Source organism: Motacilla alba, chromosome 2 (genome assembly GCF_015832195.1).
Source record: "Motacilla alba alba isolate MOTALB_02 chromosome 2, Motacilla_alba_V1.0_pri, whole genome shotgun sequence".
Classification (NCBI taxonomy): Eukaryota; Metazoa; Chordata; class Aves; order Passeriformes; family Motacillidae; genus Motacilla; species Motacilla alba.
This window is the reverse complement of record NC_052017.1, coordinates 83,098,362-83,112,176: the sequence shown is the minus strand read 5'-3', so window position 1 is coordinate 83,112,176 and position 13,815 is coordinate 83,098,362. Positions and strand designations below refer to the sequence as shown.

The window sequence follows — 13,815 nt, the reverse complement described above, 5'->3', positions numbered from 1 at the left end:
CCCACTGAAGCCAGACCATTTGCAGGCTTTATTAATCGTAATCTTTTGATTACCAACACACTGGGTTTGCTCGAGCCCCACTGAGATCTTTTCTAGATGTGGATGTGTCAGTACAGTGGTCTGTGTGTTAGGCTACACATTTTTCATACTTTGGGGAATGAGTTTGAGACCCCCAGTGGGAGCAAAGGGGCTGAAATCATTGTGTGTTTCAGAGCAACAGTGCAAAGTGAAAGAAAGGGGAGAGACTCAATGATTTTCTTCTCTTTCCTTTAGCAGGGAAGATGAAGCAACAGCTTTGGCTAAGCATGAGAATGAAGATACATTCATTGCAGCACAGCTCCAGCAGACTTTGGCTGACCTGGATGAAGATTTAGAAGGTAGGAAAGTGTGTGTTACCTCTGAAGTGCAAAAGACAGAGACACAGCCAGTGGATGCAGAATCAAGCTGTACTCTTGAGACATTCTGTATGTTTCTCACTGAGATCATGGGGAGCAACTCATGAGTGTGAGGTAGAATGTAGTCCTCCTGAAGTGGCTCCTTTGCTTTAGAATCAGACACCCTTTATAGGCTCCCACTGAATATTTTTCAAACTGCATGGCGGATTGTTGTTACATTTTGGTGTCTTCTACCAAAAAGAGATGAACAGCAGTCAATGGACACATTTTATAGGCCAAATTTAGTATAATTTCACTGACTTCAGTGAAGCTACACCAGTTGTGATTTTAGCTCTGTGTTTAATGAAGACTCTCTCTGTCTCTGTTTTATCATTATAAAATGGAAAAGGATGGAACATTTTTGTACCCAGTGTCTCCTCTGTGTTAACAGGCACATTAAAAGTTAAAAATGGAAACCATGAAACAGTGGGAAGAGATAAAATGTCATATTGAGCTCCTCTTTTTCCTACTGTGAAAAAAACCCAAAAATTTCTCTATTATTGGTTTGTCAACAAATGACATTAATTTCTTTTTTTTTTTTTTTTAACTTCCCATCTTCATTTTAATACTTCTGCAATGGAATTGAGTCTGATTTGATTTCTTGTGAGTTCTCAGACGCAGCCATTTCTTAGCTTGTGTTGTAACCTTTGATTTATACCAGCAAATTTGAGAGGTTATATAGCCCTCTTGCACAATGAGAGTTCTGGAGTCACTGGTAATAAAGGGTGAGAAGAATGGAAAAAAAAAAAAGTACTGTTCTTTTGTGTGCTTGTTCAAGGAAATCCTTCAAATGGGCTGTTATTACTAACCAGGTCTGGGAAATATAATTTGGAGTTGCTTGCTGTTTCTTAGAAATGTTTCTTTTTTGGAGTCATGTGGTGAAATCATCACTTAGATAAGTTAGTCAAAGATAAGGTATGAACAATAGATGAAATCCTGCTTTCAGCTTCATTTTTGTGTTTCCCACTGGCTGAAGCAGGAGAACTGCAGGAGTATTTTGCCAATCCTAATCAGCAATCAGCAATCCGACAGTAAGAAGGACCTGGATGTCTCCTTTTCTCCTTTTTTAGTAATACAGGAATAAAAAAAAGTCTGTTACTTAATGTGTAACTAAAGTACATGGTTTGCTTAAACTTTTACTGGCTGTTTGTGTAATTTATAGCCATATTGCCTAAATGCTGCCTATATGTAACATTGTATTGTATTTTGCAGCAGTGGATGGTGTCAGTAACTCTGAGTCTGACTACGCCAGTGAAGCCTTGAACCCACATATAAGAAAAATTGAGGCCGCTCATGATGTTTCCATTTCTGTTCCAGTAACAATCATAGATGATGCTCCAGAAATTAGCACCTCTAACTCATATGAAAATCAAGAGGTAGAGATTAAGGTTTCACAGAATATCTCAGCTGACTCTGTTAATGCGAGAAACTTCACTAATAAAAACAACAATGCGGGTTCCTTTGATAAGGGACACACAGATGGTGGAGCTGTATACAAGGACCTAATATATCAGCAACCATCTGAAAATGAATTCAGTCACTTGCCTGTGGAACAGAGGAGAGATATGTTTGAATCTCTGACATCCTCCTTTGCAAAAAGAAATGAAAAGAACTTAAGACTGGAACCCTCTCCTAAACATGGTATGAAGTCTGAGGAATGTAAATCCAAGCTGAGTCCCTCTCACTCCAAAGCCATGGTTGAAGTCAGTACAGCAAAAGAGAAGCTAAATCCAGTTAATGAATGTAGTAGCAGGGAGAGATCTCTGAAAAAAAGTAAATCAGAGTTAGAAATCAAATGGCCACCAGCAAAAAAAGCAGAAGTAGAAGTCCCATCAACACCCATATGGTGTCATCGTGCCCAGAATTCAGGGTCAAGCTATGAACCTAAAATGGGTTTGACAACGTTTAAAGTTGTCCCTCCCAAACCCGAAGTAAGACATTTTGATAGAGGAGTTTCAGTCTCCACTGGTGCCATTAAGATAGATGAACTGGGCAATCTTATAGGCCCAAACACCAGTGTCAGTAAGCATATACAAGGTTTTTCATCTGATGAAAGCGAGGAAATTCATATTGGGAGAGTGAAGGCATTCTGGAGGTCAAGTTCTATGGAAAAGCAAAGTGATGACTCTGCTGAGCATTTTCCTAAAAAGTCAGCAGTCCCCACAAACTCTAAGCCCTTTGCTACAAAATCTGAGCACAAACCTGTCAGTCCTTCAGCTCCAAAACCTGCAGCACCACAAACTCTTACTATCCCAGTAACTGAAAGACAATCTGAGAATGAAAGGACCAAACCAGCTCTTTCAGTTACACAGTCCCAGGTAACACCATTAGCAGCCCCAGCCGTTAGTAAGGACAAGCTGGAACTCCCGTTCGTAAAGCCACACAGAAGAACTTCAAGTCAGTATGTTGCCTCTGCCATTGCAAGACACATCAATGCAACTACCTTTAAATGTGACACTATGGAATATAATGAGAAAGATGAAAACAAGCAAGGGGCAGGAGAGGTTAAGAATGAAGCGGAAGTTTCACCAAAAAGATGTATTATTGTGGCCAAATATAGCCCTGTGGAAACAGAATCAGCAGAAACAAGAGAAACCCTTTCAAGTATTTTTGCTTGCAGTCAGAAAGCATCCCACAGGTTTACACCTGGTGATAATTCTGGCATGGAAAACAAAGTAGTTAATATCAGGGCATCAAATCAAGCAACTCCTGTGAGTTTCTATAAAAAGAATGCCAGTGTCCCACTTACTAAATCCTCTTCAAACGATAACAACAGTGCAGAAGATGATCATGGTTTAAACAGCAAGCAAAGTGTAGCAGAGAAAAAGACTGTGTTTGATCAGAAGTGTGAGACTTTGACCCATACTAATTCAGCCTCATCCCTCAAGTCTCCTGATCTCCAAGGAGTCCCATCCTCTTTAAGCTCATCTTTACGAGTCACTAAATGGCGTCCCACTAATGGTGTGCAAGTTAGTTCACTTAAAGCTTCACCTGAGCTAAATGGTGCAGCAGCAAATGCAGAGTCAGAACAGGAGGAGAAACCTGATGATTCAGATGTTAGTACTGTTGGTGAACTGGATGTTAATGTGCAGACCAATATTTTCGGACCAAAGAAGAAGTTCAAACCTGTCATCCAAAAGCCAGTTCCAAAAGACACATCGTTGCACAGTGCCCTAATGGAAGCCATTCAAACAGGAGGAGGAAAGGAGAAACTCAGAAAGGTAAAGTGGAAACCTTTTTTAACCTGATCAGACTGCAGAGCCCTATATTCACCCTGTCAGACACCAGAGGTTTGGTAACTGGTACAGTTGCTGGTGAGCTGGAGAACGCAAGGCATTTGAAAAATTTATAATGTCAAAACGCAGACCAAGCTGCTGCTTATTCTGCACATCCTGTATATTATGCAACATCATGGCTGCTGCACTAGCTGGGTAGGCAGAGAGTGCATAGACACAGATAAAGGATAGGTAATTGAGGTTAGTCTAGGAGCCAAACCCTCATTTCAGTGTGTTATGTAAAAACAGGAACACACAGCATGGAGAAAACTTGTAAATACCTGCAGTGAAAGAAAATTGTATTTTGTTTTAATAGGGTATAATAGTATGCCACTGACTTCTTGCTCAGGGGATATGGACTGCATCTACAAGTACAACATTACTATCTACACATACCTTTACTGTTCAGTGTGAATAAGGGTTTGCAGGCAGGCCCAAAAAAAGACAAACTGATTAGTCTTCATAGTTTGCATTCTGGTACAAGTGCCAAAAAGTGCTTCCAAGCTATCTCTAAGTAAACATCTAATAACAATGTGAGGTTTATTCCCTTCATATTCTAGGTTTCAAACAGTGCATTAAATGGCAATCATGGGAAACCCTCATACACTGAGCCAGAGAATGAGCGCTCAGCCCTACTAGCAGCAATTAGAGGCCACAGTGGCACCTCAAAGCTAAAAAAGGTAAGGAATCAAGATGGTGAGTGATCTTTGAAGTGCAGTCTGTTCCTTCTGAGTGTTTTGAATAAACCCAAATATCCCACAAATGAAACATTGTGCTGCGAAGAGAGAAATTGTGGGGGTGACCATATGACAGAAGACCAGATCTGACTTAGGCAGACAGTACAGCAGGTTCAATCCTACTCTCTGCTATAAAACTTAAAGGTCTTTCAAATAGTGTGCTTTTAACTTAGAAAGAAACATGTAGAAATCCAAACCAATTACAGGGAGTGTACGTAGAAGACATCAAATGTTCCTAATTTTCACATTTAGGTGGGGTCTTTTTTTAGAATGCTTTTGGTTGGAAAGGGCTTAAGTTTTATCTAGTTTCAACCCCTCTGCCTTGGGCAGGGACTTCTCCCATTAGAGCAGGATGCTCAAGGCCCCATCCAACAAGCTCTCGAATACCAACAGGGATGGGGCATCCACAGCTTCTCCACACAGAGAAGCTGTAGTTTAGGAGTTTGCTGTTGGATTCATATATTTGCATTACCTAACCTACCTACCCTGAAAACATAGTAGGGCATCTTCATACGTGCTGTGTATCTGCTAACATGGTGTAAGTTGTATGCAAGTAATTGATATAGATGTTTCATCAACATTCACCACAGCAGGATGATTCCTTCTCTCTGAAAGATTTATCTAACCATTAAAGCATCTCTTATTCCTAATAGCCAAAACCTGCATTGTTCTAGCCTTAGTTTTCACTCAGTTGACTAATCCAGCCAAAGATGTGTCCTTGGCAAGGAGGTTCCCGTTTCCCTCGTGCAATGACTCAGTTCATTAGCACATATCCAGATAGCTGGCATGAGATAGAAAAATTCTCTTGCCTGTGTTAGGGAATTACTTCACCCCTCAAATATCCTACTGCCCTTGCTGCAGGTAGGGCACAGCTTCCTCTGAGCCTGTGAGCAGGATGTGCTAAGCAGCAGCAGTCTTCACACATACTTAACTGCATTCTGCATTCATTAGGAATAAATAGCAATTTGTGTAAAAGAGGCTCTGACAATGAAGTCATCACGGAGACTTTTTGGAATACTTTCCTCTGGCAGAGAAGTTTTTGCCGTGATTTTAAAGGAAGTCACCTAGAAACCATATGCTTTTTCACACCATATCACCTGTGCTAGTTAAATCAGTGTGTTTGTGTGTGTGTTCAGGGCACTGTACAGATGTGATGTCCCTTTCATGTCTCAAATGTTCACCTTTTATCTAACATGACATGATGCTCATATATATATATTGTGTGTATATGTATGTACAGAGAAATAATATAATACAGGAGTTCTCTGTGGATTATTTTAGGAGAGATGAATCCTTTAATTTTTCACCACAGAAGCTGTGCTACAGTTTGTCTGAGAAATGAATTATAATGGATCTGCTTGGAAACCTATTTGGCCCATAGTACTGAATTTCTTAATAATTGCTGAATCATTGTAATTACTAACAATTCATCATGATTCTTACTAGTATTAATGGAAAAAAGTATCTCTTGACACAGTTGGTGGAAAAGCTGGCTTAGTCTGAAAGACTGTCTTCTTTGCCTGCATGAATTTAAAGTAGGATGAGTTTCCAAGCTGGTAATTTGTGCAGAAATTTTAGTTTCTGAAATTCCATAGAAACACACTTGGAAGAATTATCAATTGATTTTGTCCTCAGTGCTTTCACGTAGCTCTCTCTGGTATTTTTTCTTTTTAAGTATGGCTGGAAACTTTAGGTTTAATGGCTTTTTTTTTTCAGTAAAGCTATGTCTGAGAGCTCAGATCTGGAAAAGCTTCCCTGTCATCTGAGATTATTTCTGTGCAGCCCAGACTGCAAAAAGTAATCATATTCCTGGGTGGCTACTGCAGCCTTAATATATCTTCCTGATTCCAAAACCCTTGTGGTTGTTTCCAAATTAATACCAAGTCCAAATTTCTCTCTTACCTTACGTGCCAAGAAGAGTTACAGGATGCTGAAGCTCACAGTAAATAAAGATTGAGTTTCTGAGACAGACTCAATGCCAAGTCCTCAATGCTGGTAATCAGCCCAGCTGAGTGATGTGAGTGAGTAGTAACAGATGTTCAACCCCATGAGCAAACAAAAGTTCTATGGGTTTTACATCATCCAAAAAAAGTGAAATCGGGGTACTGAAAGTGAATCTAATGTCAAATAATTACGGTTTAGCTATGCTTGATATTAACCACCTTCTTTCAACTGCATGATGAGCAGATCTCCTCATTGGCCTCCCAAGAGCTGCAGCGTTTTAGGGACGCAGAACGGTCCTTGCAGAAGGCAGAAGACCTTCAGGAAGAGCAGCTATGTATCCCACCTGCCCCTGCCCAGCCACCACCACCACCTCCCATTCAGCTGTCAGCAGCAGCTCCTAAATCCTCTGCCACAGCTTCAGGTAATCCAATGGAGGCAAGGCAAGCCCTATTGGAGGCCATTCGCTCTGGTGCTGGAGCAGCAAAGTTAAGAAAGGTAAATGTACTTTTATATTTTACTGTGGGTGAAACAACCTATGCTTACTGTGTTTTCAGAACTATTTTTAAGCTGTTCTAGACAGACATTTCTTTCTTTCATCAGAAGAAGGTACATGCACTATTTCCTCTAACTGAATCAAAGATCAGGAATGTATTTGAAACCTTTAAACAGCTAATGAAACACACCCATGCATATATGCAACTATGTGAACAGACAATGTGTTTTAATAAAGAGACCATCAAGAGCATGACTATAATTTCATTTTCATGACCTTTTCATTCTGTATTATCTAGGATAATTCTGGATGCCCTTTAGGCAAGGTGAGCCCAAGAAAGATCAGATATGAGACCCTGAAGCAAATTTATAAATAAATATTCTCTCTTAACTTCCGTACTGTGTCCTAGACCTTGATTCCCAACATTTAAACCTTGATCACATGTGCTGAGAGCTGTCAGTGAAACCGTGAGGTCAATTTAATGTCTGCCTGAACTTTATTAATTGAATTATGTGTGTTTCACTTTTGTGGTTAGATGTGAATCGGTCAACTCCCAGTGACTAAATGCTCAGTTGCCTGTGTGTGATCTTTGGAATGACTTTACTTATCTCTTTGATCAAAGTTCGTTCTTCCCAAGTTACACTGTGTTTCTTGGTAAAGAGAAGAAGGTCAGTTGTCCTGAGTGGAGGCATCCCAATATTGCACTGCAGTATCCAAGAATAGATTTAAGGGAATGTAGAAAAGCAGATGTAGTTTTCCCAACACATGAGTGAGCTGATGCCAACCATAAATGTCTAAATAGATTTTAATCTTGCTCACTTGTCCTCATTTAAATAATTATAAAATTCACTCAAATTTTAATATTCAGAAGCTGTCAAAAAAAACAAAAATCTGGTTTCTGATAAACCAGAAAATCCACAGAATCAGACAAATGGCACAAACAAAGAAGTGTTTCAGAGAAATTTACATCAGCATGATCTGATTACATCAGGAACCTGGATGTGCAGTTAATTTTTCATGTGAAAAATTACATCAATGTTATGCATACAATTATGAAGAGCAGCTGAGTTCACACTTGGTTTCTTCAACTTGGAGAAGGCTGAGGAGCAACCTCATTGCAGTCAGTGCTTTCCTTGAGGAGGGCGGCTGAGGGGCGAGCATGGTCTCCTCTCTGTGGTGGCCAGCAATAGATCCCAAGGGAATGAAATGTTCCGTGTCAGGGGAAGTTCATACGACGGTAGGAAAAGGTTCTTCCCCCAGAGGGTGGTTGGGCACTGGAACAAGCCCCCCAGGGAAGTGGTCACAACACCACCCTGACAGAGTTCAAGGAGCAGCTGGATGATGTTCCTAGTCATATGGTTTAGTTTTAGGCATTCCTGGGAGGAGCAGGGAGTTGGACTCAGTGATCCTTATGGGTCTTTTCCAATTTGAGAAATTCTGTAATTCTAAGACTACAAATTATGAAGAAGTCAGGCCTTTATTTCCCCACTTCACCAATTGACAGAAAAAAATATGGGACTTGGACATTCAAGGGTACTTCATGCAGTTGTTTTCTAGATACTTCCAAATTTCTTGTTCTTCCAACTGCATTGCTCTTGCAGAAGTCTCTGAGGGGATCCATAGCTCTACTCATGAAAACAAGTCTTTATCATAACTTTGGGGCTTTATTTCAAAACACTTGGATAACCAGTGCAGGTCATGAAAGTACACCAGATAGACTGATGTATTCTGCTAAATACTGTGCCTGTCTCATCTCATTTCCAAGACAGAATAATTTTTGCTACTTTTGACATTGAAACAACAGAAGAGTACATCTCATTATATAGGTCTCTTATGAAAATAAAATAGAGCAGTGTTTTGTCCAAGACAGAGTATGATTTTCTTATTACTGTGCTGTCTTTCCAGATACTGGATATGCAAGCTAGCCTTATGTATGCCAAAGTCATCATGACACTGACATCTGAGATCTCATGCCCTTGATAACTGATTAAAGTAAAAATGTTGTCAGATTTCTGAAAAGGCTTTCTATCCAGTGTGTTTTAATATCTCTTCTAGTTTTATGCATTATATTGATAGCCAACTTCTGATCCTTCCCTGCAATTGGACAATTTGGTGAGAGCAAAAGTTGAATCCATAGAGGAGAGTGTACACATAGTAGCTGAATATCAAGGTTTTCTTCCTTTACCCGTGTGTAAGGAACACTGAGGTTTTTGTAGGCAGTGGCTGACAGGTTGCTTTCTACCAGGGCTGAAGCAAATTTTTTCTTTGTTTTGCCTCCTCTGTCAAAGTTCCATGATGTTGTTATTTGGAGATGTGAGCACAGCACTGTTTTTGGCTTTGCTTTCTGGAAGATTTTGGTTGCAGCAACTAGGCAGCAGAGTAGGTAGTTCAGTTCAGTAATGGCATCTGTTTCTCTTCCATTGTCTTTTCAAAGTCTTCTGGGACAAAGACTTCTGACAGCAAAGTCATTTATTTAGCTAATATTGTGGAGAACTGGGAAAAATCTGTGTTGCTGACAGCAAAGTCATTTATTTAGCTAATATTGTAGAGAGCTGGGAAGAATCTGTGCTGCATAATTATGCTTGACTCGGTGCTTATTTATGTGGGGTTAGTTGCAATGGAAGTAGATCAAACATAGCTGTCATGGGAAGCAAATGTAAAAAGCAACCAATTACCTAGATAAGGAGCATCCCAACAAACATTTGAGCTCAAGTATTATCTGTGAAAAGGCAGCTCCTACACTCCTCCCCTGATTGCACAGCTGTTTGCTAAAGTCATGAACTTTAAGGTTAAAAAATTCACTGTGCAGGAAATGAGGAGAGAAGTTGCTGCAGGCTGACCTTGCTTAGCTGAGAGTCAGGGTCTGCACAGCAGAGTCTCTAATGGGGTCAGCCAAAAGAAACCAGAGCAGAAATAGATACTTGAGGGAAATGCCAAGTATAGGTAAGATAGTATTTGCATAGCTCTCCTCTCTCTTCCTTAATCTATTTTTTGGAGTACTGTGCCTGTTTGGGCAAATAAATCACTCTTTGTTTTGAAGAAATAGCTTTCAATTGCGCTGTTGCTGTCCTCAGACTTCTGAAGGAAAATTCAAGCCCAGTTGAGCCTGCTCAGTCAAGTGGTTCATCCCTAGTGCAGGGCAGTTCAGAGACCTGCCAGAAAGTGATTACACTACAGATCCTATCCGAAAGAAAGGGAGACACGGATGTGTTACAGGAACGGGATGAATTTACCAACCTGGAGAAGACCTGACAGTGTGCAAGGAATTAACCCTTTTCTTCAGTTTTTGAAATGATCTGTCAAGGAACCTGACAGGTGTTGCACACATCCAAAGTATAACAGCAAGTCAGGGAGATGGCATCAAGTAAAGCCACCAGCCATGGTGGGTTCCCTGGTGTCTTTGGTGGTTACTTATGAGAAATGAGCATGTTTCACTAGCAAGGAGGCTGACCAGCCATGGGGTCTGCCACATGAGCAGAGAATCAGTTGATCTAGGAAGTAAACAGCTCACTGAGACCAAATTTTGGCTAATTCTGGCGGACAGAACTCAGGTCATAGAGCTGTACTGTTTAACATGCTGATTTTAAAAGTGAATTAGTGTTTTCCTTAATTTGTGTCAAACAGTATCATATAGTTAAGATATCTATGTGCAGCTTTTAACTTCCTATTTGCCATCTCATAAAATGCAAAATAATGTAGCTAGATGTCTGAAATTCTCTATATCAATGGATGTATTTTTGTGCTTATTTAACTTTCCTTGGGATTTGCCATGACTATTTGTGGGGAAAAAACCATAACTTCACATGCAAATAACCCATTAGATGTCTAGCTGTAGGTACAGTTGCAGCACAAGTCCATGCAGGATTAAAAATCTTACTCAACAAAGGGAAGCTATAAAAGTTGCTTTAGCTTATATGCCATACACTCATTTTAGGTAGAGTCGTACTCAAGGATTTGGTTGAAATATTGCAGGGGAATTTGTCTGCACATGGTGAGGAAAGCAAGTTATATCTCTAAAGAATAGGCTCTTGCTCTTGGTAAAGTGATTGCTTCAGACCACTTTTTAATGGTATGTGCAAGGGAGATTCTGCAGATTCTGTGTATTTTCCAATAAAGATTGGAGTTGCACCAAAGTAACCTTTTCTGTTTGATCACTGAGATTTTTAAAAATTAATTTGGCTCCATCACAGTTCCCACAAGCATTCGTGGTGATGTTTGGCATCAGCATTAGGTCACGTCAGCTCTTGATACGTGCAGTGTATCATTCTGTTGGCAATCAAAGGAGCCAGGTAAGATAATTACTGCACCAATTGCAAGGAGTCCCTGTGTTCTCTGGGATAATTTGGAGTTGGTTGTCAACAAGTAAAGTGTCAATCGGAATTATGTCATGTTGAGTGTCTTCTAGGAAGCATGGCCTAGTTTCATACCTTTATGTCAAGCAGTGGACTATTCTTCTCACATAAGCCGAGAAGTGTAATTGTGAATGAACAAATACTGCTTCTTATTATCAGTATCTGTAGGTGCAATGAAAGAAATTACAGACTCAAAGCCACAGTTGATGTATGCTTTGCTGTGCTGGGAATGAGGCAGGAGGCCCAATGATAAGGTTGACCAAGCTTGATATACAGGTAGTCAAATGAGCTTATAAAGTGATTCTAGTTCCCATGCACAGTGAGAAGCAGGCACTTGCATGCTGTTACTCTGTTTGAATTGGAAGATAAAACATAATTTGAACTCTTCACCTTGCTAATAATTTATACCATGACCTATTTTTTTCCTCAAGAGTAAGGGTCAAAATGGAAAATTTAGACTTGATCAAATGCATTATTCCTGTTCAGCTTTTGTGGTGACCTTAATGTATATCTCTCTGATAGAATCAAAGCTCAGTAACTTTGAATTTGGAAGAGCACCTCAGTATATGTATTTAAAATAAAGCATATGCTTAGATGACCTGAGGACTGGGAAGGAAGATAAGCATTTGTGTGTTTTCCTGAACCAAAGCCACTGGGAGTTTCCTTCATTCAATCAGAAAGCAAAGTACTCACCAATTCATTTTTATGGCCAGTGACAGCTAACCAATGCAGAACAGATTTTGACTGGAAGATGTTGCATACTTGCAGCTTGGGTTTCTGTCCATTCCAAAAATGAAGGAATTTCACAGAAAAATGCATCACCTATGCTCCAGAAATAACACAATAGCAAGCATAATACCTAAGAATGTATGAGGTGTGGGTTTTTTAGGGAAGGATAGCACTTTTCATTAAACCAAGTGATATAGCTAGGAAAAAAGGCATATAAGCTTAAGTAGTCTCAAGGAGCAGATGAAGAAAACAAGCTTGAAAACAGCCCCACGGGAGAATGTTTGGTTAACAATGTCAACAGTTGGAGGTTTAAAAATATCTTGAATGATCATGTGCTTTTCTTTGTTACAGGTCCCTCTGCTCGTTTGAATCATGTAAAAAGAATAGGTAACTGGAAAATCTAACCCCATATGCACCCATACTCATCATTCAAAGTCTGAAGTGGCAAAAAACATCAAGAAGTTTAGTTTATTCTCTTGACTCCAAGCCAAAATAAGTTGTAGTTAATTTTCTGTGTGTTCCTGCATAATGGTTCTAAGGGGAAAATATGTTGCTCTGCTGTAAAGCTTCTGTGCCAAGGAATTGTGTTTTGCCTCTGAATATTTAAGGTTGCCAATAAACTATTCTTGTTGGCAGGTTAATAAGAATATAAACACTGTGCAGTCCTGTGTTAATACTTAATTGTGTTTATGGGCAAAACTAAAACCTTTGCTAGCTATCTGAAAAGTAATACTCATTTCCAGCTGTTAAAAGTATATAACTATTTCAAACTATTCACTTGCTTCTTTTTTGATTTCAAGAAGGGCTGTAAGCGATTAGGGTGAAAACCAGAGTAAAGATCTATAAAAAACAATCACAAGAAAAAAGTTATGATACCTAAATTGTCATGTGCTGGGGTCACTGGTTTTTAAAATTAAATTAACTTTGTATCTCTGCTGGAGCTCTGAGAAAGCAGGCAATCAATAATGAATGTGAGACAGTGTTTATTGAAAAGTTACTTATGGGGTATGACGTATAGAATGCTAATGTGCAGAGATATGCTGAACCCTGGTAACAAACATGGAACTTCAAAAATATTGAGCCACCTTAAAGGTTCTCTATTTGCAACAGACTGTGAAGGTTATAAATATGATTCAGAGTATAGAGGTCGAAGATGTAGAATTCATTCTGCACTATAAAATGAAGCGGAGCTGGTTTATGTCAGTAACCAGGACTTTTGTGGTCTATTGTTCAGGTCATGCATAAGTTGGCTCTTGGTTTCTAATGCGTATGGCTGTTGTATGTTGTCTCACAAGTATTTATAGCAGCATCTTTTTCAAATGTTAACTACTTTGGTAGTTGTTGTTGTACATATTTTGAAAATATTTCGTTAAATTGATTAACTTAAAAAGGACAAATGAAAATGCTTTTTCACATTTCCTATATTGTAATGAAACTGAAGAAGAGGAAGTTTGTACATTTACATTTTTATAATCACAGACTACAGCAGTGGCAGATTTTTTCTTTAAGCTGGAATTTAAAATGTATAGCTATGGACTGTTGAAAGCACGAGAATATTTAGCCATCTGCATTTAATGTGACTATATACATTATATATTATAAAATATTGATGTCTGTTAGTGCCACGAATAAAAACAAAATCAAAATCTGACATGACTTGAAAGGCTCTTTTATTTTTGTTAAATAATTTCCATTTACTGAAAGAAATTAGAACTAGAAATGGACTTTAGCAAACCAGTATGCTGTGCTCAGTATCTCAAGTCTAACACAAAATATCTCAAGCCAGGAAAGTGCTCACAACTAACAGTTTAGAAGTGCAGTAGAAATCACCAGCTGGGATCAATATGTGAG

The 13,815-nt window shown here is 39.2% G+C and overlaps 1 protein-coding gene across 9 annotated transcripts in view; it reads left to right on the top strand.

Moving 5' to 3' along the window:
* COBL (cordon-bleu WH2 repeat protein) overlaps positions 1-13,615 on the top strand; it is a 203,364-nt gene extending 189,749 nt beyond the window's left edge. For 8 of the 9 annotated variants that reach the window (XM_038129018.1, XM_038129015.1, XM_038129022.1 and 5 more), the window contains 5 exons: positions 274-377; positions 1,647-3,655; positions 4,270-4,389; positions 6,634-6,885; positions 12,316-13,615. In XM_038129018.1, coding sequence (XP_037984946.1) covers positions 274-377; positions 1,647-3,655; positions 4,270-4,389; positions 6,634-6,885; positions 12,316-12,333 — 2,503 coding nt within the window. In that variant the 3' untranslated portion in view covers positions 12,334-13,615. The remainder of the gene's footprint in view (positions 1-273; positions 378-1,646; positions 3,656-4,269; positions 4,390-6,633; positions 6,886-12,315) is intronic. The other variant, XM_038129016.1, reaches the window with a different exon arrangement.
* Positions 13,616-13,815: the final 200 nt, after the last annotated feature.